The sequence below is a fragment of the Heliconius melpomene genome, chromosome 13 (assembly GCF_056956725.1).
Source record: "Heliconius melpomene rosina isolate 202511_hmr_F chromosome 13, ASM5695672v1, whole genome shotgun sequence".
Classification (NCBI taxonomy): domain Eukaryota; kingdom Metazoa; phylum Arthropoda; class Insecta; order Lepidoptera; family Nymphalidae; genus Heliconius; species Heliconius melpomene.
In genome coordinates, this window is record NC_140401.1 from 1729819 (window position 1) to 1753909 (window position 24091).

Here is a 24091-nt window from a genome sequence, read left to right on the forward strand (position 1 = left end):
TATAATTATTACTTATATTTTATTATTTATGAACGTGTTGATAAATAATTTACCCTTGTCTTATGAAGAGAATTAAATTTAGATACTTCTTTATATTATAATTAATTATTAATAACAATGTTTTGTTTGAAACAATATTTGGAACACATTTGTCACGACCAAGCTTCCGAAAGTTATCATGTTTTTAAACCGTCTCAATAATTCTTGACTAATCGGTAGCTTTGGTTTAGGCGCAGGAGTATCAAAGCTGGTTGCTTCAGTAATATTTGCGAATGTGTACATATAATATGCAGGTGTCTTCCCAATGTTTTTAATTTTATGGAACGTTCCAGAAGCCAGCATTATCTTATTTCCTTTTTCCAATTGATAAGACTGTCCGTTCAACAATATAGTAACTTCAGGTTCATATGCCACCAATCCGTCTAATACAGTCATAGTGACGTTAGATAGATCTATTGGAATATACTTTTCTTGGATATAACCTAAAAAAAAAACAGTTCTTGAATGCAATTATAATAACTGACGTTCAAACAATTGTCGGGTGAGTGGGAGAACTTCTTTTGACTGAAGTGAAGAAATGATTATAAATTTCCGGTTCCTTTCATTTTTTAGTTTATTGCGCAATAATCACTTCGGGAATGTCACATTTTATGGAGAGCACATGGCATATATCGGTTCGACAGATAAGCGGTTACTGAATGAATTATGTACCCTTTTTTTATTATTAAATAGCAGGACAGAAATATTAGTCCAAGTATCTGAACGTTCAAATAAAGAACTTAATTATTTGTATGAATACTTCACCTGGAAAATCAGCTATAAATATAGCATCACTATGATTATTCCAAGCATGTACGTCCGCCTTTATTTCGTGCAAAACACCCCGCCACTCCAATGCTTCATCCAGTAACGGCATTAGATACGAAACTGGCTCAAACGGCGACCAGGATGTATTTAACAAATCCACGTGAGGATTAAACATACGTTGTGTAAATCTACCATTCATTGAACACCAAACATCAACGAAAATGGATATATTTTGGGAGAAACGTCTATCATTTAGTTTTATATTATTCTTTAGACACTTAACATATTGGTGCACCATGTCTCCATGTCTTGTCCATCTGTCGTTTGGAGAATATATGTAAGGGTCCACGTAAAATGTCTCTTGATTATTATTATCAACGACTTTAACGACCACAGAGTCTATGTCCCATGTGTGGACCATCATATCCCAAGAATATCCGTAGAGACCTTTGGTCCAGTTGTTGTAACCCTGATGAAATTTAAAGACATGATTAAGTTATAAAATATTACTATGTAGGATAAATTACTAATAAGTAATTAATTAACAAATCCTTAATCATCAACTATAGCCTATTCTTAGTTTGGAAATGAGTAAAAATGTTAAGACATTTTACACGCAGCTTTGACAAATAAAAATATAAATTTAAATAAATATTCATTTCCTCGAGTGGAGATTTAACTCATAAGCATACCTATATCTTAGATAAAAATCATTGTAATGTGGTTCCTCTAAGCTTTCGATAAAGTTTAGAGAAACCAGTTATTGATATTTGTTACTACAATAAAAATAGCTGTCATAGTTAAAAAAATACTAGGTACATACGCTTCAGCTTGCGCATAACCTTTCAACAATTAGCTTAAGAAATGCAGATATTTTCGCTCAATGCTCTATGTACGTTTTAATTCGCCATGTTCAAATAAAATAGCGGGAACATGTATATTGTGTTAAATATCATCAGGAAGTATATTACGAGTATGTACATTTAGTTTAGTGTTGACAATTTAAGAAATTTGCTTATTTATATCTTGACTTTCAGTAGTTACTGGTTGTCATTATCCTTTATGACTTCCTTTTTTTAAAGAGTATTTTGTCGTATTGTAGCTCCTAGATAAAATATAATACGGTAAATAATCTTATTTTTTTTTAATCTAATTTAAATATAAACTTTTTGCTGATATTCGATTGATGGATCAAGGTGAGGACCGAAACTGTATTCATTCATCATTTCTTATTATTGCGTTACTATTATGTATCATGTTAATAAAAAGTAAAAAATAAATAAAATAAAAATGTTAAATTTTAATGTGTTAAACTCTGACCTTCGTAATAAAATGTGAATATGGCAAGAATGCTTGTGTCACAACGTGGAAGATTATTAAAGCGAACGTTATTTTCTTCATATTCCTATTTGTGCTATCTCTCTGTTCATCCTCTTCTTTCAACTCAACATTTCGTTCGTTTTCTTCAACAATCTTAGCTTTATCATTTTTAAGAACATTCTCATTGTCACGCACAGTTTTTTCTTCCGTTGCGATATTTTTTTCTGGTAATTTCGTCATGTTCCGCTGACAAATGTTTATAGTACATTTCAATTTGTATAAATAATTACGAATTCCTCCTTTCACTGTTACTGAGGTCTTTTCCGCATATGTTATGATAAATTTCGGCCAGTCGAACGGGTAAAACAGTGGCATTGTCGCCAAGCACACCCAGGGAAACATACCTGCGATAATTGTTCATTGATTATTTTTTTGATATTATATCATAGTTTAAAGATATCAAATATACTTATTCTTCTATTTTATAAAAGAAGCGGAAAATATTTGTATATTTATATGCATACATAGTGAATAATTTACATGCATATATTAAAATATTATGGGTAAATTTATTTCTATAAATTAGGGGCAATTACATTACAAGACAAGCTACATGATTTTATAACGTTGGTTATGATTTTTAAATTTTTTTTATTTTAAGAAAAATAATTGAAATTGAAAAAACTCGAAGTTAAATTAGAAATAATACACACTAACTAATTTAATTAAACAACTTAACTTATAACATTTAAACATCTTATATGTACTTAATTTCCGACGCCATTGTAGCGTAGTTTGACTTGTACTTGTGTTGTTTTACTGTAAATGCGATGGTTGTGAGGTAGATTCCAGCTCGGGGATTGATAATATTTAAATTATTATTAATTATCTATATAGTTCCGTTCCGTTCCCAGTCGGGAGAGTGTATTACTTTAATTTCATCGTCGTAACAAGATAAAGCGCGTCATTGATTACCGCCGCTAAACTAAAAATGGGGAACAGAGTGTCTTGACACAAGGTTCCCTCTGCCTATTACGTAGATATAATACTTATCCATATAAAATCATCATATCAAAATAACTAGATCAAATATTACATACCATCCTTAGAGGTACCGAGTACCTACTATTACCCATTCCTACTCATCTATTAACCTATTCGGATGAAAGATTACTTAAATTGTTATTTTTATATCCTCACTTTAGTAACCACTGGTCAATACGGCGTTGAGGTCGTCCATTCAACCCGCAATGCCTCCATTTGAGAGGAGAGTCCAGGAGATGAGTTAAACCATACAAAGCTAAACTTTTATTTGAACCTGTATACTATAATGTATACTAGTTTAAAACTTAATAATATACTTACCGATACTAAATAATCTACTGTTCATCAAATGAAATAAAGAACAAAAAACCATAGCGACATGTCGCGTGCGAGCCCACATCATCCAAATGGCCACGGTCAGGTCGAAAGCAAAAACAAACCAGTGAACTATAAGAAAATCTGTTTGGGAAACTGTTAAAAACAATCTGAAAACATATCTTGAATTAATGCTATAAAAACATAAGGCACAATTATAATGTTTTATATAAATTTTCCAATTTGTTTTGTTACATGAGTAAGAAAAATAAAAAATATATTTAAATAAATTAGCATTTACTTAAAAAGGTAGGTAATATATATTTTAAAAGTGTTAAAAAAAAAATTCTTCGAGCAACAAATAATAATTTCAAAACAAGAAAAATGTAAATTATTTAGAAATTATATTAATGTATGTAGGTATTTTTTGTGGCGATGCATAAAATTAGCGACCGCAGCCGATTTTGGCGATTAAAAAAAGTTTGAAATACGCACTAGTGCATTCTCGTGCTATTAAAAATCAAAAAGGAACATTTTCATTTCCCGGTCTGGTTTTCAAACACGGTTCCGTCGCCCAACACGCAACGTTTTTCAATTAGAAATCTAAAAACGTATAATAAAGTGATTTATAAATTAGGTTGTAACTTGTACTAGCCTAGCCTACGGAATAGAATAAAATGTATATTTGTATAATACATATCAATTACCTACCTACCTATACTACTTGATATGCCACACAATGAAAATTATGGATAAAAAAATAGAAAATTATAGATCTATGATGGCTTACTTGAAAGGATTAAAAACCCAATGTTCACTAAGGTTTTGCACCGAATATCCTGTTAACCACTCTGCAGTCCCTTTCTTTAAGCCGGCCATGAAGTAAAGTATGAAAAATTGATATTTTAAAATAAAATAATTCCAATATGGCACCGTCGCCTTCATTTGAGAAGGATTTAAATAAACGTCTAAGGACCTAAAATAATTTTGTTTATTATCGATTAGTTACGAGTTAAGTACTTGTTTTAAAATTTATTTTAATTAAACATATAAAATTGAGATACTTAAAATATTTTCTTAGTAACAGAAAAAGTTGCTAAAGAATACATATTTTATTATTTTAAATGGGTTTTATAATTGTATTTATATTAATGTTCTTTTTGATTCACCGATTTGACCACTCAGGGGAATGTATGTATTTTGTTAGACAAAGCGCACTTAACATGCCAAGACCTGACAATTCGGCGGAAAGTATTCGGGCTAGTAGTACCGTGAAACTAAAAAAATACTTACCAATAAGAATTAGCTTCAGTAAAGGTGAGCAAAAAGGCTACGACCCCAAATAAGTAGCTATGGTTGTTCCAATAGCTCTTTTCAATTAGGAACAAATACCAATAAGAAATAGTGAAGGTGGACGCACTCCAGCGGTACTTGTAGCCCAACACTATACCTAAAGCGCCTAAAAAAAACATCATATTTAACATAACTAATAACCTAACTTTCACCAAATTATCCTTAAAGTGTATCCTTTCTAATAAAAAAAGAATCATCAAAATCGGTTGGCGCGACATTGAGTTATTCGTCTATTTGTCGCGCACATACTTAATGCAAATTTAAGACTTATGTGATTTTCTCATAGATACCATTGTCAGACATGGATAAAAAAAAATGGGACCATTCGGGAAGCACCTTTCAATCAAAAAAAAAATTATCAAAATCGGTTCACCCAGTCAAAAGTTATGAGGTAACAAACATAAAAAATAAAAAAAAATAAAAAAATTAAAAAAAAAAAATACAGTTGAATTGATAACCTCCTTCTTTTTGAAGTCGGTTAAAAAAGGGGATTTTTAGTAAACGTAATGCTTGTAAGTTCAATGTTCTTTCGAGAGAATGCTTGTATTAAAAAAATATATTTTAATTTTACCAGTGTTTCGAGTTTCTTCTATAAAAAAATAATTAATAGACAGGTTCAGAGAATCGAATATTCTTTCTCTAATTATCAAGTATTTTAAGTCACACGTTATATTATAGACTCTTCTAGTTAAATCCCTTGTCAAGATCCTGCAAGAAGTGAATATTAAAATATAAATTGTACTTACCAATCCAAAGACCTGCATAAACCAGCGCCATGTAGGGCATTGGTACAGCCTTTACAAAGGAGATGAGAGGATAACGACAAGTAGTGGATTCCCCCCAACGTTTCTCCATAAAGGCACCGCCACGCTCGTCTGGTATGTCAAATAACATTGCGATTCCTGATAGAGTTGATAGTTTTTTTATGTACATTTTATAAACAAATACTACCGACACGTTTGTTTTTTGACTATTACCAAAATTATTAGCATTAGGTATTTGTTTTTATCTGCTACTTAACTTAGAACTAGACATAATCTTCATAATAATTAGATATTAAATTTCTAACAGAGTCCGGATATTTGAATTGCCTTTTTGTAAATGTATATTTATGTTCCTTATAAAGATAAAAAAGCGAGACACTTTTAAATTAATAAACAAATTTTAAAGTGCCTAGTTTTTATCTCTATTTTTTATTACCTAAGTAGTTTTTACTTTAGTTTTAGTTTAGACTTCTAGTCAAACTGCATGTACAATTAATGTGTGCAGATTGAGATTAAAAGTAATTAAAAAACAAATTAAAATTCAGAAATTCGACAAATATTTAACATAGAAGTCGTCGTGACGCAGGTGTGACGTGACTGTAACACGACGTTTGTGGGCTGGAAGTAGAGAACAGAGTGTCTTAACACTAGGTTCTCTCTGCCTACCGTACTGTATGCGGGATGATTTTATTTAACATACAGGTACAATAACTTACCAAATAATATTCTTGTTATCGCTAAACTGGACGAATCTTTAGGCGCATTTAAATATTGACTTAATTTCATAATCGATATTTCATTTATGTGAAATCCAAATTGTTCTTGAAATTTTGTAGTTAATTTTTGGAGAAAAAATTGAATCCATATTTTTATTTTGAAGCCTGAAATTTTGTTGAGTATAAGTAATAATATTAAATATTTTTTCATCCATATTTAACTTACGATTACACTTTCTCGGAAACTTTAGACTACTGCTTTCACGGAAAAAGTTAAATATTTTTTAGTAAATTGGGCGACAAACTATATGAACCTTGTTTATAGGAGATTGTTGTAAATTATTATTATTCAGTACATTTATTCGCTTTTTTGAATAAAATTGACTAGAGAAAAATCGAATGCCGTACTTTAAAACTAAATATATATATTTAAGTAGCTGAAAAAGGTACCTATGCATCTCGCTCAGTAGCAATGTATATTAAGATGAAACTGCAGCAATATCCTAGTATAGTTTATTCTCACGTTTCTCAGACATTTATAGAGGATTTGGGAGTGACTAGAGATAGCGATATGTCACTGAACTCTGTTTAAAAGAAAAATCTAATTCATCATACCAAAAATATCCATCACAAAGTAATTACTTACACGATTCAAGAAAGTTTTTCATAATGGATCCTCCACTTTCACCGAAGTCACTATAAAGACTGGGGTAAAAGGGGAGACCGTTACCGCTAGGTTATTTCAATTCAATTTACCATAATTTACCATAAATCATTTATGTCAAAATAATTATGTATGAACGCATGTCACGCAAATAGGAGACGATACTTCCATACCATTGAATACATGATGCCGTCAAAGTAAATTAATATAACAAACAAAATATTTGCATTAGGTAAGTACATACGAGGTACGATCGAGTAAGTACACGTTATCCGTGTAGTCACCTTTATTTATGTCGCATTATAAATATTTGTTATGATGACAGTAACTTTATGTTATTTACTTTGTTTTTTAAATGAATAAAAGTGGTTATAGAATTACTTTAAGGCTTTTTTTCTAGGGAATGACGCTTTCTAGAGGTAGTAGGTTGATGGTACGATCTCAGCTCATAAGCATAAGTTTTTGATCAATGTTTTTTTATGACGTTGCTGACTTTACAGGCAATCAGTTTATTTTGATTTAATTTATTAATTAATTCCTACTTTGGTTAGTACGTAAGCACTATTCAATATGAATATTTATATTTATTTTATTTAAATTTATGTTTCTGCTAAATTTCAGATCAAATGCAATTTAAATTAAATCCATGTCCGCAACAAACGCAGTCTTCGCCGTGCAAATTCCGATCCCGCGAGAATTGCGGGATAAAAAGTAGCCCTAAAGTCTAAAGCCCTAATAGTCGCTCAACTACCGAATCGGTTCAGCTGTCCCGGTGATAAGCCCGTACAAACAGAAAGTCAGACAAACAATTTTTTTTTGTTTGTTTTGGTATGTTACAAATAACTAAGTACATACACTTAAACAACTCTATAATTTTGAAATCTCAGACAGACCTTTCAGTTATATTGTATATTGATATGTATGTTATTAATTTATTATTTATACTTATTTATCTATATAAAAAAGACAAAATAGAACTTTTTAAGTTTTAGTGTAGGTGCGCATGATTATAAAAGGGCCATTTTTGAATTTTATTTAAATAAAACTAAATGATGTGCTGAAATATTTTAATATATCCATTAATAGTACACCAACGCTGTATTCCGCTACAATAGACATTTATTATTGTCAATGATAATTTAAATAATTGTAACTCTCAACAAGTAAACTAATACATACTACCTTCTTCTACTGATAATCTTTCACGAGATATCTAATCTTAGGAATATTTTAAAGCAGATTTCGCTTAAGGCGACAAGCTTGGCCTAAAAGTACTACATTAAAAGCTATGAAGTTAAAACCATCATATTATTTATGTATATACCCAATGTTGTTTATCTAAATGAAACAAAGATAAACTAAAATTCATTTAAGAATGGGGTAAAAAAATAAAAAAAATATATAAATAATAATAACATTTATTTGCAAATAAAAAACAATTATATAATGAGATACAGAAAAAAAAAACTAAATTGAATATTGAAAATATATAAAAGCATGTAAACGAATACTGTTCAAGTCTATTTCTAAAGCACGGATAACTTAATTCAAGTTAATAACATAGTTATATATCAATTAAAAATTTATACAAAAAAAATGTATATGGACATATGTATATAGAATTACTATAAAAAAAGACGGCAATTAACATTCTATAGTAAAGAAAAAAAAAACGATTTTTAGTTTAGGAGTTTTAAAAGAATTTAGAAATATTTTAAGAAATCTGTACACTGTACATAAAGAAATGATTTAAAAGATATTTCATATCATATAGCTCACAACTATTTCTATTATAATTTTCAACGTCATTATTACATAATATACAGGTTTGAACGAAACAAATCGAAGCTGGTCTCTATATATATTGCTATACATATATAAGTATTAAGCTATAGGTGTATATTTATTCATTTTAGTTGTGTTAACATATTTAACCTTTATGGGATATCACTTATTAATATTATATAACTATAGATTATACACACATTACTTTGTACGTATAGTAAATAATTTAATTTGCAAACATTACTTTGTATTACGAATCAAAACTTAACCTACGAAAGCTTACTAATTTTTTCGAAATATTAGCGGTAACGTAGAAAAAAAAGTATTTATAGATATATTTCGCATATAGCACGAGGTTCTGTCTGCACACCTGGCTACGGAAACCGAGTGTTCAAATATTCCGTTTCGTAGGCACCTGTTTATGTTGAGTCACGGAACTAAACGCGGCACCTTGTCTATTTCATTTTCTCACTTTGGTGTTACCCAAATTCATTCCCCCGAGTGTAAAGTAAAAATTAGATACACACGTACATTAAAAACAATATTTGAAATTAGAATTACGTAAGAATAATCAATTCCAAAGGCAAATAAACATATATGAATATTGTTCTATTTAAAATGGTTTTTCCATCTATTTAAATAGTTATTATAATATCATTGCAATTACAATAGATACATCTGTTTTAAGAAGTAGTTATAAAAACATTTATGTAATTTTACATTTTAATAATAATCATTTAATAGATGATAAATTTACATATAATTTCTACCTATAACTACAGCTTAATTGTTTATGGATAATAAACAATTAAGCTGTAGTTTAACTAACAATTAATACACATAATTAAAAAAAACTCAATATGTTACCGCCAACATTCAGAATTTTTTTTTTATGCAAATATAATTAACGTAGGAACTTTTCAAGCGCGCACACACTACGTCAAAACGAAACACCATCGAATTAAATATAAAACATTAATCACAGTTAAAATATAAATCGTTCTGCGGAACTACTATCTTAGATTTCAATAAATGAAAATTAAAAAAGTAATTTCCATACAAAATGAAAACTTTTTAAAAAATGACTAAGCAACTCTACTTAATTATCTAAAATCAATTGTTCTAAAACAATGAGATACATAAATATAATTATTTATTGTACATTCGTAGAGTAAGAATCCAATTGACCAGAATAATTATTTATTATACTTTGGAAGGCTAAAAGTCCGGATAAGCGAATGTATAAAATAATATTACGTAATTTATATTACTATATATCAAATTAAACTTCACAAGTGATTCTTTCGTTATGTTTATTAAGAATCTAAAGAGATACTCAAATGTTTTTTTATAATTTGTCAGTTTACATTTTAAACAAATATCATGCATCTAATGCTTAATTTATCTGGTAAATGATCTGGAAAATAGTGAATTTTAATAACAGGGGATCGGATAATCGAGTCTCTACTGTATATAAACATATATATTACAAGGATCTTCATTATATAAGTTTTAAATTCTAATATGTGTATCCGGGAACAGCATGTAGGGATAAGATTCAAACCTATACATAAGAAAAATAATCAAGATACGCCAACAGTTTAAACGGATTTTTTTATTTTACGATTTGTATAATACAGTGTGTATTACGTGTGACGCTGTTATGGATAGATGTTTGTGTCTGGTGTGCGTCGTTCTTAAGAAATTATTTTACAATGGCAATTTTATTATTTATTTTCTTAGAACTTACATATAAGGGTATCGTAAAGGTATTTTTTTGAAGTTGGCACAATATAGTAATAATAATATTCTTGAAAATTGTTTTAAAATACATATTATGTATAAGCAAAAAATATATATTTCAAGAATAAAATAACCTGTAAGGTTTGTGCAAGAATCTGTTTTGTATCCATAAATTATGCCACACGTTAGGGGGGTGGAGGGGTCCTAAATTTCAAGATATTGCGTTTGAAAATATAATATATAAAAATATGTGGCCGTCGTAGCGCAGGGACGCAAGCGAGAGTCAACGCAAAGATTGTGGGTTCGACACCCACAACAAACTATAACTACCCGAAAATTAACATATAGCAAGTACGAGAGTAATCATTACTAGTAACGGAAAAATATTTTTAGTTGTTATTTATTATATACGAAATAAATAACAACTAAAAATATTTATTTATATATAAAACATTGAATAGGAATGTGTTTTTCTAAGTAAATATATTATTCATAGATGGCAATTACATCTCTTATTATTTCATATAAATAAAGCAGTTCTAATATGTTATATTATCTGTTTTATTATTTTTTTTGTATAGATTTAGACATTTATTTAAATTGTATATTGAAAAATAGATTATTTTTTAAATATGTTTTTGTATAATATTCGATACTATTTAGAGCTTATGACAAGAAAATCTTATAAATAAAATAAATTTAAAGATTCATTAAAAGTTGAATATATTAATATTCAACAAAATAATGATAGCAATAATGAGATAATAATTCATTAATAAAAATATACTTAGAATAATATACTATCTTCTCAAAAGTTTAAATTTTGAAACTTAAAATGTAAATAATAATATTAAATAATTACATGTCTATCACAATTTCGTATTTATTCATTGTTATATAAAACTAAATATATCGAACAAATTATTCTTACATTTATTATTTTCTTTACATAATTTCAAAATGATTTAAACAAAAAAAAAACTATGAATATTAAATATTCATAATAAATATAAATAATCAAAACGTTACTAAATAAATAACTTTCATATGTTTCTGCGCTTCACACTATTTATTATTGATTTACTTGGTTGATGGCATTGAGTTTGGTATCGTTGATAGAACAATCGTTGATAACTTTATAACCGTTGAAAGGTTGATAAATTGACAACCGTTGATAGGTTGATACGTTTAATTCGGTTGATGGCTGTAGATAACTCCACCGGGACCGGGCAGATAGGATTTACCAGATAAATATACATCAACCGCTCGTGCCGCTTGACGGCCTTCAGATATCGCCCATACTACCAGGGATTGACCGCGACGGCAATCTAGAAAGATTAATTGTATTATTGTACTATTTTTTACTTGCGGCTTCGCCTCTGTAGCCAGATAGAAATAGTGATAATGATATATTCTAAGAGCGGTAGGTAACTTTGAAAGCAGGTATTGTGGGTTACATAAATTCCTCGATAAATAAATTATAAACCACCATAAACAAAAAACAATTACTTTAAATTTCTGGTATAAACATTTTGGAAATCAACTGAATTTGTATTGGATTCCTCTTGTGCTATTTATAGATTAAAAACCAGTTGATTTTTTTATATTGCACATACTCGTGTATAAAAAAGTATAGATAGATAGGCATTCACTTTTATGGAATAATTTTTAACAAATTAATTATAATTGATGTTTAATAATTTACCTCCTGCAGCGAATACATTCTTCAATGGAGTTTGGTAAATGTTATCCTTGCTTGTCTCCACGTTGCTGCGAGCGTCTAGTGGCAGATCTGTAAAGGATTTTATTATTAAATAAATATACTTAGTTAATTTATTATACCAAAATAAAATGTGTTTTAAAAACGCTTTAGGCATATAAAAATATAGAATTTGTGTGACATATGTCTAGTCTAAGCAATGTTTAATTTAAAAGGTCAATCACACACATATCTTAATAATTAGATTTATTTTTAACTAATTGTCACGTTCCGCTCTCGCTTGGATAAGGAAAATGGATAGTATTTAATTGTTTATTGCAATTAAAATTTGCACAGTTCTAGTGTAGTTGTGTGTATCTGTTATTATGTGTGCGTGTGTGTTTGTATGTGTGTATCTGTGTCTTACCCAGCTGTCCAGCGACATATCTCTCCGGGCCCAGGAAGCCCATGGCCAGCAGCACCAGCTCGCAGGGGTACACACGCTGCGACCCCTCAACTTCTTTCATCTCCCAGCGGCCGCCCGCGCCTCTCGTCCATTCCACCTCCACTGCTGATACACCACACACGTTCCCCTCACCTGGTTACAAAGATATTTTTTTAGGTACGCACTTTTCGAGTAGCAGAGTAGACAGAGTGCACGGAAGGTGAAGGCGGATCTACAAATAGCTACGTGGAATGTACAAAGCAATATAATATGTTATATTTTCTGTGTTATGTTTGTTTATATTGTTAGTACAATCGATTTATAGTATTTATAGATTGCAACAAGTAATTTAACAACAGACAGTTTCACATTCTTTTTATTTATCGCCCAGCAGAATAGCCAAAAGGAACCTGGAAATCTATTGTTAAAACACCGATCATATTTGACATATGACCTATTGTTAAGACGCTTACGTCCCCCACTTTCCGCCGAATTCTGGAGGCATTGCGTGTTGAGTGGCAGACCTTAACATAGCGTTACCAGAACGAAGAAATTATAAAAAATATTAAATATAATTTCATTCCCTCGAGTGAGAAACGAACCCACAGCCTGTCGTATTTAAAGTCGCACGCTTGTGCCCTTGCGCCACAACTGATCTCAAAATAATTACTTAGTATGAAAATAATTTCTTAGAATAACAATTTTTAGTTGCATCTATCAATTAATTTGATCATGCTTTGAGAGGCATTAGAATTTAGAACATTTATTTATTCCTTTATTTACCTTTCCTATTAATTTTTTTATATTTATAAGAACTTACCGTCATCAAGAAACTCTTTAGTGAGAGTGGAGAATCTTCTAGGATCATTTCCGAATTTCACTTTTACTTCCTCATGTCCATAGTCAACTCTTTAAAAAATTATATTTTTTTTTAAAAGAAAGTTCTAAAATATAAACAACTAAAATTATAAAATAAAAGGTGCTTAAAATATTTTAATATATTTTGCACATTAATTAAAAAAACTTAGTATAAACACTGCAGTGTTCACAGTAATTATGACTTTAAATTCTTCACGCTGTATCCCACACATACCCTGCTATGCTATATGCCTTGGAGTCTAGCGTAAGACGCTCCGTTCCCATTAAGACATCTCTCTTCACCACTTTCCACCGAATTCTCCAGGTATTACGTGAGTGGCGGAACTAAACGTTGCACTTTCCCACGATTGGGAATCGAACCCTCCAACGTCACTTCGCACGCTTGTGCCCCCGCGCCACGAGCGCCTCAAGATTTTATTTATTCCACGCGCGATTTTTTTCTCTTGTCTATCCTGGTGTAGGAAAAAGTAACGCTGACGACTCTTTACTTACACTAAAAATATTCATATTTAAAGTGATGTTATTAAATAAATATATTTTAGATTTCTCATATATATTTTTCGCTCAATTTTAGCATTTTTTTTTAGCATTTTATCAAAGAAATACCTGAACACTCTCGGCCACTGTGGCCATGGATTGTCCTGTCCTCTAGCTTTCTTTGGTTCGGGAAGTATCTCGAATGTCGTTATAGATTTAGCTCCTTGACGTAACGATGTTGCTATACAGTCACATCTGTGAAAGAAAATAATTGTTAAATAATGTCTTAAGCATAAATTTATTAATAACATTTTTTAATTATGTGTAGGTATATGATTAATGTAAAGATTATTATACATGCAAGTATTATAAGTTCAAATGTCTGTTTTAAGAAATCAAAATTTTCATAAAACAGATTTTCAGTTAACACTTCTGAGAAATATCGAAAATAAAACAATAAAAAAACAAAATGTTACTAACCCAGTATCACCTCCACCAATGACCAATACATTCTTATCCTTCGCTGACAAAACGGGTGTTTCTTTAACATGTGCTTGTATTGGACCCGCTTGTTTCTTCTGCCATCCTTCAAGGAACTCCATAGCGAAATGAATACCGTTTAGTTGCCGACCTTTTAGCGGAAGGTCGCGAGGCCAGGTTGCACCCATGCATAGGACTAAAGCGTCATATCTGGTAAGAAATGACATTAAATGTTGGTTACAAAAATGTGTAATACGAAAAATATGCGATTAAATCGGTTAAGATGTTCCCTTTTAAAATTAATTCTAGTCTTCGAGATAAGATTAACATTCCAAAAACTACACAAATGGTTACACATAAACGGTTCCTTAGGAATAAATTATCTAGACATAATTATAAGCTTAGTTTCAAGTAGCATATGAATAGGAAAATAGTAATTTTGAAAAAAATGTTGAAAAAAGATATGGAGCACGTATCTTTAGTATTAGTTTATTTTAACTAATATATAAAGAATGATAATAAAGAAAAAACAAAACTAACTCGTTAGCCAGGTCCGAAGCGGATATATCCTTGCCGACGTCGACGTTGCACTTGAAGGAGATACCCTCGTCGGCGAGGAGTCGCAGACGCCGCGACACCACCTCCTTGCTGAGCTTCATGCTGGGGATGCCGTACTGCAGCAGACCACCGGGTCTGTCGTTGCGCTCGAACACTGTCACTGAGTAACCCGCCTGGAAAGGAAAAATATCTTGAGTATGAGTAACCTCCTTGGAAATGAAAATAATTTGTTTGTTATAATTTGTTTGTCGAATAAAGTACTATGAATAATAAAAATAAGTTATAACAAGCAAGTAAGTATTTCGACGTGTGAAATGAAGAAACATTATATGACTTAAAAAAAAATCATATATAAAATCATGTATAAAATAGGTTATACATAAATTAACGAACGAGGCTATTTTAAAAGCTTTTTACCTTATTCAGTTGATGTGCACACGCTAAGCCGGCCGGTCCTGAACCGACTACAGCAACAGTCTTGCCATTTCTGTACTCAGGTATCTGTAACAGATTGTTTTTTTCTAGCTTCGCGTTTTCTCCTGCATATAGCAGCATCGGCAGAAAGAACCCAATGTTAAGGCACTCCATTGGCATGAAATTGAAATGGTGTTAACATTAACCTAGTGTTAAGACACTCCGTTCCCCATTGTCCACTGAATTCTGGAAGTATTGGAAGTCTGGAAGAATTCTGGCGGGTTGAGTGGCGGATCCCAAGAGCGAAGAAAATGAATACATTAAATATTTCAGTTCCTCCAGTATTAATACAATTTTAATCACTTAGTAAGCCCTTGACCTACTGTTACGCTATAATTAAGATATTATCAACAACATTTGTTTCACATGAAAGAAAACATAATAAAAATGTTCTCATACCAAAAATCCTCCATAAAAAAGTAATTACCTCAGGCTCTATCCACCCGGATTCGAACGCGTGATCGATGATAGCGCACTCGATGTTCTTAATAGTAACAGGGGGTTCGGAAATTCCGAGCACACAAGCACCCTCGCACGGGGCAGGGCACACGCGACCCGTGAATTCTGGAAGAAAAAACATGAGTTAGAATGAATATATTATTGTACTAGCGACCCGCTGGCGACTATGCTCGCTTGAACTACACAAAAATTGCCGCTTCTCAATTACTTTCGTGTTATAATAATATTATTATTTTAAAGATAATATCCATACATTATAATCTTAAGTTTCAGCCAATTCAATAAAACGATTATTTTGTAGAAATTTTGACGGAAAAAATACTTTACATTATGGTCCATACTTTTTTTGTGAACCGATTTGATTAAATATAACCGAAAAAACAAATTTTTTTAGACAAAGGTCTTCTAAGGAGAGAAAAGCGTGCTGCAAAAAAGTAACATAATAAATGACGATTGACGAGTTATGGGTCGCTTTTAAGTTATCTGTAGATGATATAGATTATCAAATCTTTGATGCACATCAGTGCTTCTTTGGATTTTATATGTAAACAATATGCAAAAACTCCGAGGCGACTAATACGATACAACATAAACAACATACCAGGGAAATTATTAGTCTGCAACAGTTGTTTCAACGCCTGCTTCCAATCCCCTCTAAACACTAGATCGTTCCACTTGGGTATAATATTACCCAGGGGACATCCATGACCACTCTGACAGAAGGGTACTCCGCATTCCATACATCTTGCCGCTTGGACTCTTAAACCTCTACGTACTGAGGAAAAGCTGTATATTTCGTCCCAGTCCCGGAGACGTTTCTCCGCTGGACGGTATAGGGTTGTTTCGCGTGGGTATTTTATGAACCCTCTGTGATAAGCAAAAACATTTAAGTTTAGTCGAGACCTGAATAGCATCCGTTACTTTTTATTAGATCAAAATATTGAAGCCACAGAAACAACTTCTAAGTGTTATCATGATGGTTGTGGGTTTCATCACTGTTGGAATAAATAAATTAAACACTTTAACACTTACAATAAATTATTTTCATTTCCCGTGTTTTAGTAATATAAAGTGCTATTCGGATTTTCATTACTCAACACGCTATGTCTCAAAACATTTCCATTTCAATGGACCATTTCAATTCAGATATTAAAAAGCCGTGTGTTTACTTTTATTCTTTACTTAAAATATATATCATATTAGACATCCGATTTAATATGTACAGTACACACCTGGTTTTATCTAGAACCTTCTCCAAATTCTTTTTATCGAGTTCCACATTCCTGACAGCCTCTTCGATATCGACGACTCCGTTTTCCTCCACTTTGCCGTTTGTCTCCACTTTGGGCGTGGGTTTTTTAAGAGCCAATGTTTTAAGCGCTCGCTGGTATTCGTATGGGAATACTTTGACAAACATCTTTGCTGGTTCCGGCCATGTTGCTAGTAGGTTCTTGGCTATTATAGATCTGTAATTTTTTTTATGTATTAGATCCTGCACTAGTTTTACAATGTTTTCTATAAATAAGGTATCAGATTAAAAATTACATTATTGCAAAACTATTTGAAAGTTGACCCAACATCAATATTGTTGTAATTATCAATATCAATCAATATTGTTATATATATACAATATTATTGTAATACGGTTCACACAATCGTAATATTGTTTTACATTAATATATTCGGCGAAAAAGAAATGACACATCATATATCCATATATCAAAGAATAATCAATATCGTCGTAATTTAATTGTAGCTACTGATTGATTTTAAATCAAAAGAAAATTTAACAAACAAACACACTTACCCAGTATATTCAACAAATTCTTCCAGAAGTTTCTGCACATCATTCAGGTCATCCTGTTTCTCCAGAGGCAGCAGTTCCACCATTTCTAGGTTACACTTGCTCTTGAACGAGCCGTCTATATCGTACACGTAAGCGATACCACCTGTGAATATAAATCATTTTATGTATTTTCTTTAGTTTTATTTATTTAAAATTTTCCATCAAAGTAGTACTACTATATTTGTATGTAACTTGATAAAAAAAGATTTCTTAATGTAACTTGATGATTGACAAAAATACTGTTTTTGACCTCATTGAAGATAGATTTTTTCTCAATAAGTTGTTTTTTAAACAAAATGATAGTACTACTATAACGCCAAAGTATCAAGATACACTAACAATCAATAATAAAATATGGGAGCAATTTAATACATTTTTTTTCATATATGTTTGTGCATTTGTGTATCTGTGTGTGCGCACGTACCGCTCATGCCGGCCGCGAAGTTCCTTCCCACTAGGCCGAGCACGAGCACGGTGCCGGCCGTCATGTACTCGCAGGCGTGGTCGCCCGCGCCCTCCGCCACGGCCACGCACCCCGAGTTGCGCACGCAGAACCGCTCTGACGCTATGCCCCTGGAATATATTGTTTGGTTGAATGCGCTAATCTTGGGAACTGGCTACAATTTAAATAATCGTTCAGTGTTGGGATTTGGATAGTCTGTATATATATTAGTTATTTCTATTTAACTATGAGATTGAAGCCGCAGGTGAAACATAGTGTTGTTATAGGTGAAAATATTTTGTTGAAAGCCATACTATAGTTAAGGATTCTTTTTTCATTCCCCCACTCTCAAAGATGAAGGGTAATATTGAGTTAGGTAATAACTTAATTTGACTTTAAAGTGGAGAATGGGTTCCATCCCTTCTCTGAAACAATTAAAAGCTGAAAAAAAAGAAGAAATATTACCTGAAATACGCTCTGCCCGAAGTGGCACCGTACAAACAAACGTTTCCAACGATCACATTCAAATGCGACTCGAACGGTGAATTTTTTGGTGGATAGATAATCACTTTACCACCGGACAAACCCTTACCTGAAGAATAAAAGAGAGATTAATTTTCGCGATTTTTTTAATGAAGTTTTCCATCTCCACTGAGACCCACTGTAAATTCCCAAACCCAACAATTAATAAATAGAGGACATTAAGAAATCGTTGGCAATAGTTTGACATGATTTTTTTAATGTGAGAGAAATATCAAAAATGTATGAATTAAGGTCATTAGATCGCCATAAGAGACAGTTCGATTACCATTCGAGGGGTTGAATTATATGGATTTTATGGCTCTGGTAAAAAGACAAATCGTTCGGCGCATTGCCTCGATAATGGGGCGGTACGTACGGAATGTCCTAGCACTAGATTCTTTCTGACTATCTTGCTATATGCGGGATATAGCGTGAAACTGAAAAAATAAACATAGAAAATGTAACTAACCGACATAATCATTAGCATCTCCTTCGAGAGTGACAGTGGTCCCCTTAGAGAGGAACGCGCAGAAGCTCTGTCCGGCTGAACCTTTGAGGTCAATATCGATAGACATGCCGTCTGGAAGACCTGAGTCGCCATATTTCCTGTAAAATTTGCATAAATATTATAGATTCAATAAAAAAATTATATAAACAATTAAAAAAAACTTGTTTAACTTGAAATTTAGACACTGTAAAGATCATTTACAAAAAAAACAACATAAATTTCCTGTACTATGTTTTGTTTGTTATGTCTTTAGTTACTTTCCGTTCATGCACAATCAGAAAGGAATCAAATACTGATACAAAGATATAAAAAAAAAATATTTTTTATAACACATTTGTAATGATAATAAAATTACTAGTTAAGTTGTTGTGGTGCAATGGCTTAGCATTAGGTCTCTTTTGTGAGAAACAGTGTGAAACTGCTTTACTAATATAGTTCTACTATTATAGATAAAATGTATACATACATAGCAATATAATAAGACAGCGTAGAGGTGAATGCGCGGTCTTCGTTAGTAATCTTCATATTAATATTGACAGATTTCTGACTTCCATCTAAAATACCGCTGCATTGCTGAATGAGGTTGTTGTCCAAGCGTTTCTCAAGTTGGAAGTCCTGTTAGTCCATTAAAAATAAATATTTTTACGATCAATTTTTCTTAAATGCAAAAGTTGAAATAAATAATAACTGACGGAATAAGTTTTGAATAATTTTTAAGGTACTTAAAATAACCTTTTACTACCCATTTACTTTTGTCAAATGCTATATGCGGTTTCTTCTCATTAAGTATATTTTTATTATCGAGTACAGGATGGCGGAATGCAACGATGTCCTTTGTCCTATAGAGATGAACTTATAAGATGTTCAAAATATAAAGTGTTTACTTAGAGTAAACACAACGCAATATAAAAAACTATAAAAATAGAAAAAAAAAAACACTAACTTGTGCCTTAGATCCTCCTACAATATGAACTCCGGGCCTCATGTGTAAAGCATTCTTCAAAATGAGTGATAGGTTTAATAACCTAGCCTTAGGATTATCGTTGTTTTCACGAACTTTCAATAAATCTGTACGTCCGACAAGATCTCCGAAACGACGGACACCCACTTGGGACATATGTATCCGGACCTAAGGATGAAAAATAAAATGTTAAAATTTTATTTAAAACAATTTAAAATTAATCTATTTCTATATTTAAAATTTATTCGTTTAAATATGACTTTTTAATGTTCTTCAATTTACTTCACTTTATCTTTGGCTTGTGCTAGTAATATTTTTGTTACGAGAAAATCACATCTTTAATGAAGTCAGTAGAAAAGTCATGAAAATATAATAATTGTGTGTACATTTTTATATACTTATACAAGTATATCACTTAAAGACAGTAATAAATAAGCTATTGTTTTAAATATTGTCCAGATATTTATCATTTTCTTTAGTGATAATGTTATTGTACCTCCTCAGCCAACATAAACAAGTAGTTGATGACGTGTTCAGGCTTCCCCGCGAACTTCTTGCGCAGTACTGGATCTTGGGTCGCGATACCAACGGGACAAGTGTTCAAGTGGCATTTTCTCATCATAGTACAACCTGCATACAGAAGTTATTTTAGTTTGTATTGATTTTACAGTTTTAGTTTGCATTGATTGTCCTCGCGTGTTGAGTAGTGCAAATCAACGCCGCCTTTTATACCACCATAATAGAGAAATGATAATAATTTGTTCCCTTAAGTGGGGATCGAAGCCACAACTATCACGTTTACAGTACGACACTGTTCCACTGAGCACATATGGTCTCTAAAATAGTATATAAAAATAAACCATTATTAATATGCATGTAGTTTTATACCATACCTAAAGCAATAAGAGGCGCGGTACTGAATCCAAACTCATCTGCTCCTAGCAACGCGGCCACCATTACATCAAACCCAGTTCGGATCTGACCGTCAGCTTGTACTACTACTCTGTAAATATAATAATAATATGACGCTACATACATATGTAAAACAAATAACTATTAAATAATGTGGTTTTATATATTTTGGTGGTGGTGTTGGTGTCTATGTGTTTATAGACACGTAGAATCGGCTAACATTAATATATGTTGCATCTACGTTTGCTCAGCCGTGAGGTCAGAGAAATAGTAAGTCATTGACTAATGGCATACATTACAGTAAAAAAACAATCAAAAGTAACAAGAAATTTTAAATGAATTAAGCGCAGTACGTACCTGGAGCGCAGGTCGTTGAGCACGAGCACCTGGTGCGTCTCGGCCACGCCCAGCTCCCACGGCAGGCCGGCGCTCTTGATGCCCGTCCACGAGCTCGCGCCCGTGCCACCGTCGTGCCCAGAGATGACGATGTGCTCGGCCTTCCCCTGTGCAGTATAATTATCTTGTAGTTATTTTTAAAAAAATACGAAATATCCTCTCCATAGTAGTTGGTTGAGCTAATTGGAATCTTAGAAAGACACTCCTTGTAATATCAAATCGTTGTTAAATGCAGCATCAATTATCCGAAGTAATACCTCAACACATTAGATTAATAACAACTCGCTGACCGTATAATATAGTATATTATTAATAACAATACCTTAGCAACACCCGAAGCTACCACACCCACGCCCACTTCAGACACCAGCTTCACTGAAATCCTCGCTTTGGGATTAGCACATTTCAAATCGTATATTAACTCCGCCAGATCCTCTATGGAGTAGATGTCGTGGTGCGGCGGAGGCGATATGAGACCCACTCCGGGCACCGAGCAACGAGTTTTAGCTATTTCTTCTGTTACTTTGTAACCTGGAAAAGATTATTTTTATAATAGTGTTGTAAATGTAATATGTTTTTATAATATTGATTTTTTTTAGCTCGAAGCTGTTTCCCGCATACAAAAGAGTCAGAAGAAACCTATTGTGGAGACACTTTGTTCCTCATTTTTCGCCGAATTCTAGAGGCATTACGTGTTAAGTGGAGAAAGAGGAGAGAAATGTACCCTAATGGGAACATACATTCACAAATACGCTTTTTTTTCAAATTCTTTATTTCACTAGTAAAATAATTATCCAAACTTACCAGGCAATTCGCCACCTTCTCCTGGTTTAGCTCCTTGCGCCATTTTAATTTGCAAATCGTCGGCGTGAGCCAAATAAGATGCAGTAACTCCAAAACGACCGGATGCCACCTGTTTGATAGCTGAACGCTTGTTGAATTCGGGATCCTGTGTAAAATGGAAGAAAAAAAAAATAGGTTTTAGATTATTGGGTTGTAGTTTGTATTTATTAGCGAAGCCGACGTTGTACAGTCGTTCAAAAAAATACATTATGTTTTGTATTGTAAAATAGTGTCTTTATTCATTACTTGTAGCTTTTTAGAAAACAAATAGTCATACAAAATCTACCTGATTAAGATATCTGTCAGCGTTTTCTCCTCCTTCACCTGTATTGGATTTACCTCCCACTCTGTTCATAGCAATTGCTAGCGTTGTATGCGCCTCTAATGAGATTGAACCGAATGACATTGCACCTGTATAAAGAAAAAAAAAATTAAATCACCGAAGAAAATACAATTTAAAAAAAAGGTAAGTTAATTTTAGGTAAGCTCATAAAAGCATTTCACAAAGTAACTCAATTTGTAATAATATTCTTGAATATTATTTTTTTTCTTTTAAGTAGACGGGATTTGTCAGTTCGAAAGTTTTTTATTTCAAGAAAAAAAAAAACATATGGGATGTTTAAAACAACATTATTTAAATTGTTTTTAAATATTTGAACTTATAGAACAGTAAGCGGTCATATGTTTTAAATGATTAAAATACATATAAATATTTAATTTGTTTAGTATTTCCATATACAATATTTATACTCACCAGTAGCAAAACGCTTGACAATCTCAGAAGCAGGTTCGATTTCCGACAGAGGCAATGGTTCATCCAGCTGGACGAGCTCAAGCTGACCACGGAGTGTGCAATCGCGGATTGATTCTAGAGCACTTTCCCTGTTGATAAAATATGTAGGTTATCATTATTAATTTCATATTATGTTTTCAAAATCCACTTTATCGTTCATTTTACTTTTTAGGGGTTCATAATTAAAAAAACATTTTATTTTCAAAAATTTCATACCTATACTTATCATAAGCAGATTTATTATCTCCAAGAGCAGCTTCTTGCAAGTTGGCGATGGACATGGGATCGTTTATGTGTTTCTCGCCTCCCGCACGCCAGTGGTAGTTGCCTGGGTTCCTGAGTTATTATTATATATTAATTAATAAAAATATCGGCGTAGGTTATAATTATTTATTTATTAGTAAAACAATGTGCACAATTAAATATCATGATTGTAGATTCCTGTAATAACTTTCGTTCCCCACATTGCGCCGAGTGTGAGTGTTGAATGGCGGAACGCAACCCCGCGCTTTGCAATGTGACGAGGACATAAAAATATTAATTATTTCATTTCCTACAGTGGTGACTGTGCACCAATATCAGTGCATATGATTACAACACCAACTTATGAACTGTGACACAGTAAAATATCATGGCGTCCAGCGTTTTTGTCAAATTCACATAAAAAATATTCTAAATTTATTTTTATGAAAACCTTTAAAAAGATATTATATATGATATACCTTAACACCAACATATCTTGATTTTCGCCATAAGTCAATGCGTGTCTGTCAAACGTTTCCTTTGATAAAATTTCAAATGTAACACCACCTAGAATTACAAAGGTTGAATTTATATCATAAACATTATAAATTTTAGAAAAAACATTATTAAAGTATTATTATCA

The 24091-nt window shown here is 32.0% G+C and overlaps 2 protein-coding genes across 2 annotated transcripts in view; both read right to left on the minus strand.

Annotated features, from left to right (window-relative positions):
• On the minus strand, positions 1-6855 carry GC (gamma-glutamyl carboxylase). Its single transcript, XM_085196203.1, has 9 exons — positions 6843-6855; positions 6320-6484; positions 5586-5741; positions 4780-4945; positions 4277-4462; positions 3493-3656; positions 2128-2531; positions 805-1276; positions 1-482 (listed from the first exon to the last, which is right to left on the minus strand). The coding sequence occupies exons 1-9, from the start codon at positions 6853-6855 to the stop codon at positions 109-111; spliced, it is 2100 nt and encodes a 699-aa protein (XP_085052329.1). The 3' UTR covers positions 1-108.
• Positions 6856-8385: 1530 nt separating this feature from the next.
• LOC146532414 (uncharacterized) overlaps positions 8386-24091 on the minus strand; it is a 41014-nt gene continuing 25308 nt past the window's right edge. The window contains exons 18-43 of the mRNA XM_085195792.1: positions 23928-24015; positions 23422-23541; positions 23167-23294; positions 22699-22823; positions 22374-22518; positions 21892-22100; positions 21531-21676; positions 21155-21264; positions 20758-20891; positions 20244-20429; positions 19767-19915; positions 19262-19398; positions 18736-18862; positions 18253-18401; positions 17790-17931; positions 17215-17448; positions 16584-16849; positions 15951-16087; positions 15467-15550; positions 15032-15222; positions 14492-14701; positions 14141-14266; positions 13476-13564; positions 12638-12808; positions 12217-12303; positions 8386-11839 (exon numbers count right to left, since the gene is read on the minus strand). Of these exons, the coding sequence (XP_085051918.1) occupies positions 11700-11839; positions 12217-12303; positions 12638-12808; positions 13476-13564; positions 14141-14266; positions 14492-14701; positions 15032-15222; positions 15467-15550; positions 15951-16087; positions 16584-16849; positions 17215-17448; positions 17790-17931; positions 18253-18401; positions 18736-18862; positions 19262-19398; positions 19767-19915; positions 20244-20429; positions 20758-20891; positions 21155-21264; positions 21531-21676; positions 21892-22100; positions 22374-22518; positions 22699-22823; positions 23167-23294; positions 23422-23541; positions 23928-24015 (3830 nt within the window). The 3' untranslated portion in view covers positions 8386-11699. The remainder of the gene's footprint in view (positions 11840-12216; positions 12304-12637; positions 12809-13475; positions 13565-14140; positions 14267-14491; positions 14702-15031; positions 15223-15466; positions 15551-15950; positions 16088-16583; positions 16850-17214; positions 17449-17789; positions 17932-18252; positions 18402-18735; positions 18863-19261; positions 19399-19766; positions 19916-20243; positions 20430-20757; positions 20892-21154; positions 21265-21530; positions 21677-21891; positions 22101-22373; positions 22519-22698; positions 22824-23166; positions 23295-23421; positions 23542-23927; positions 24016-24091) is intronic.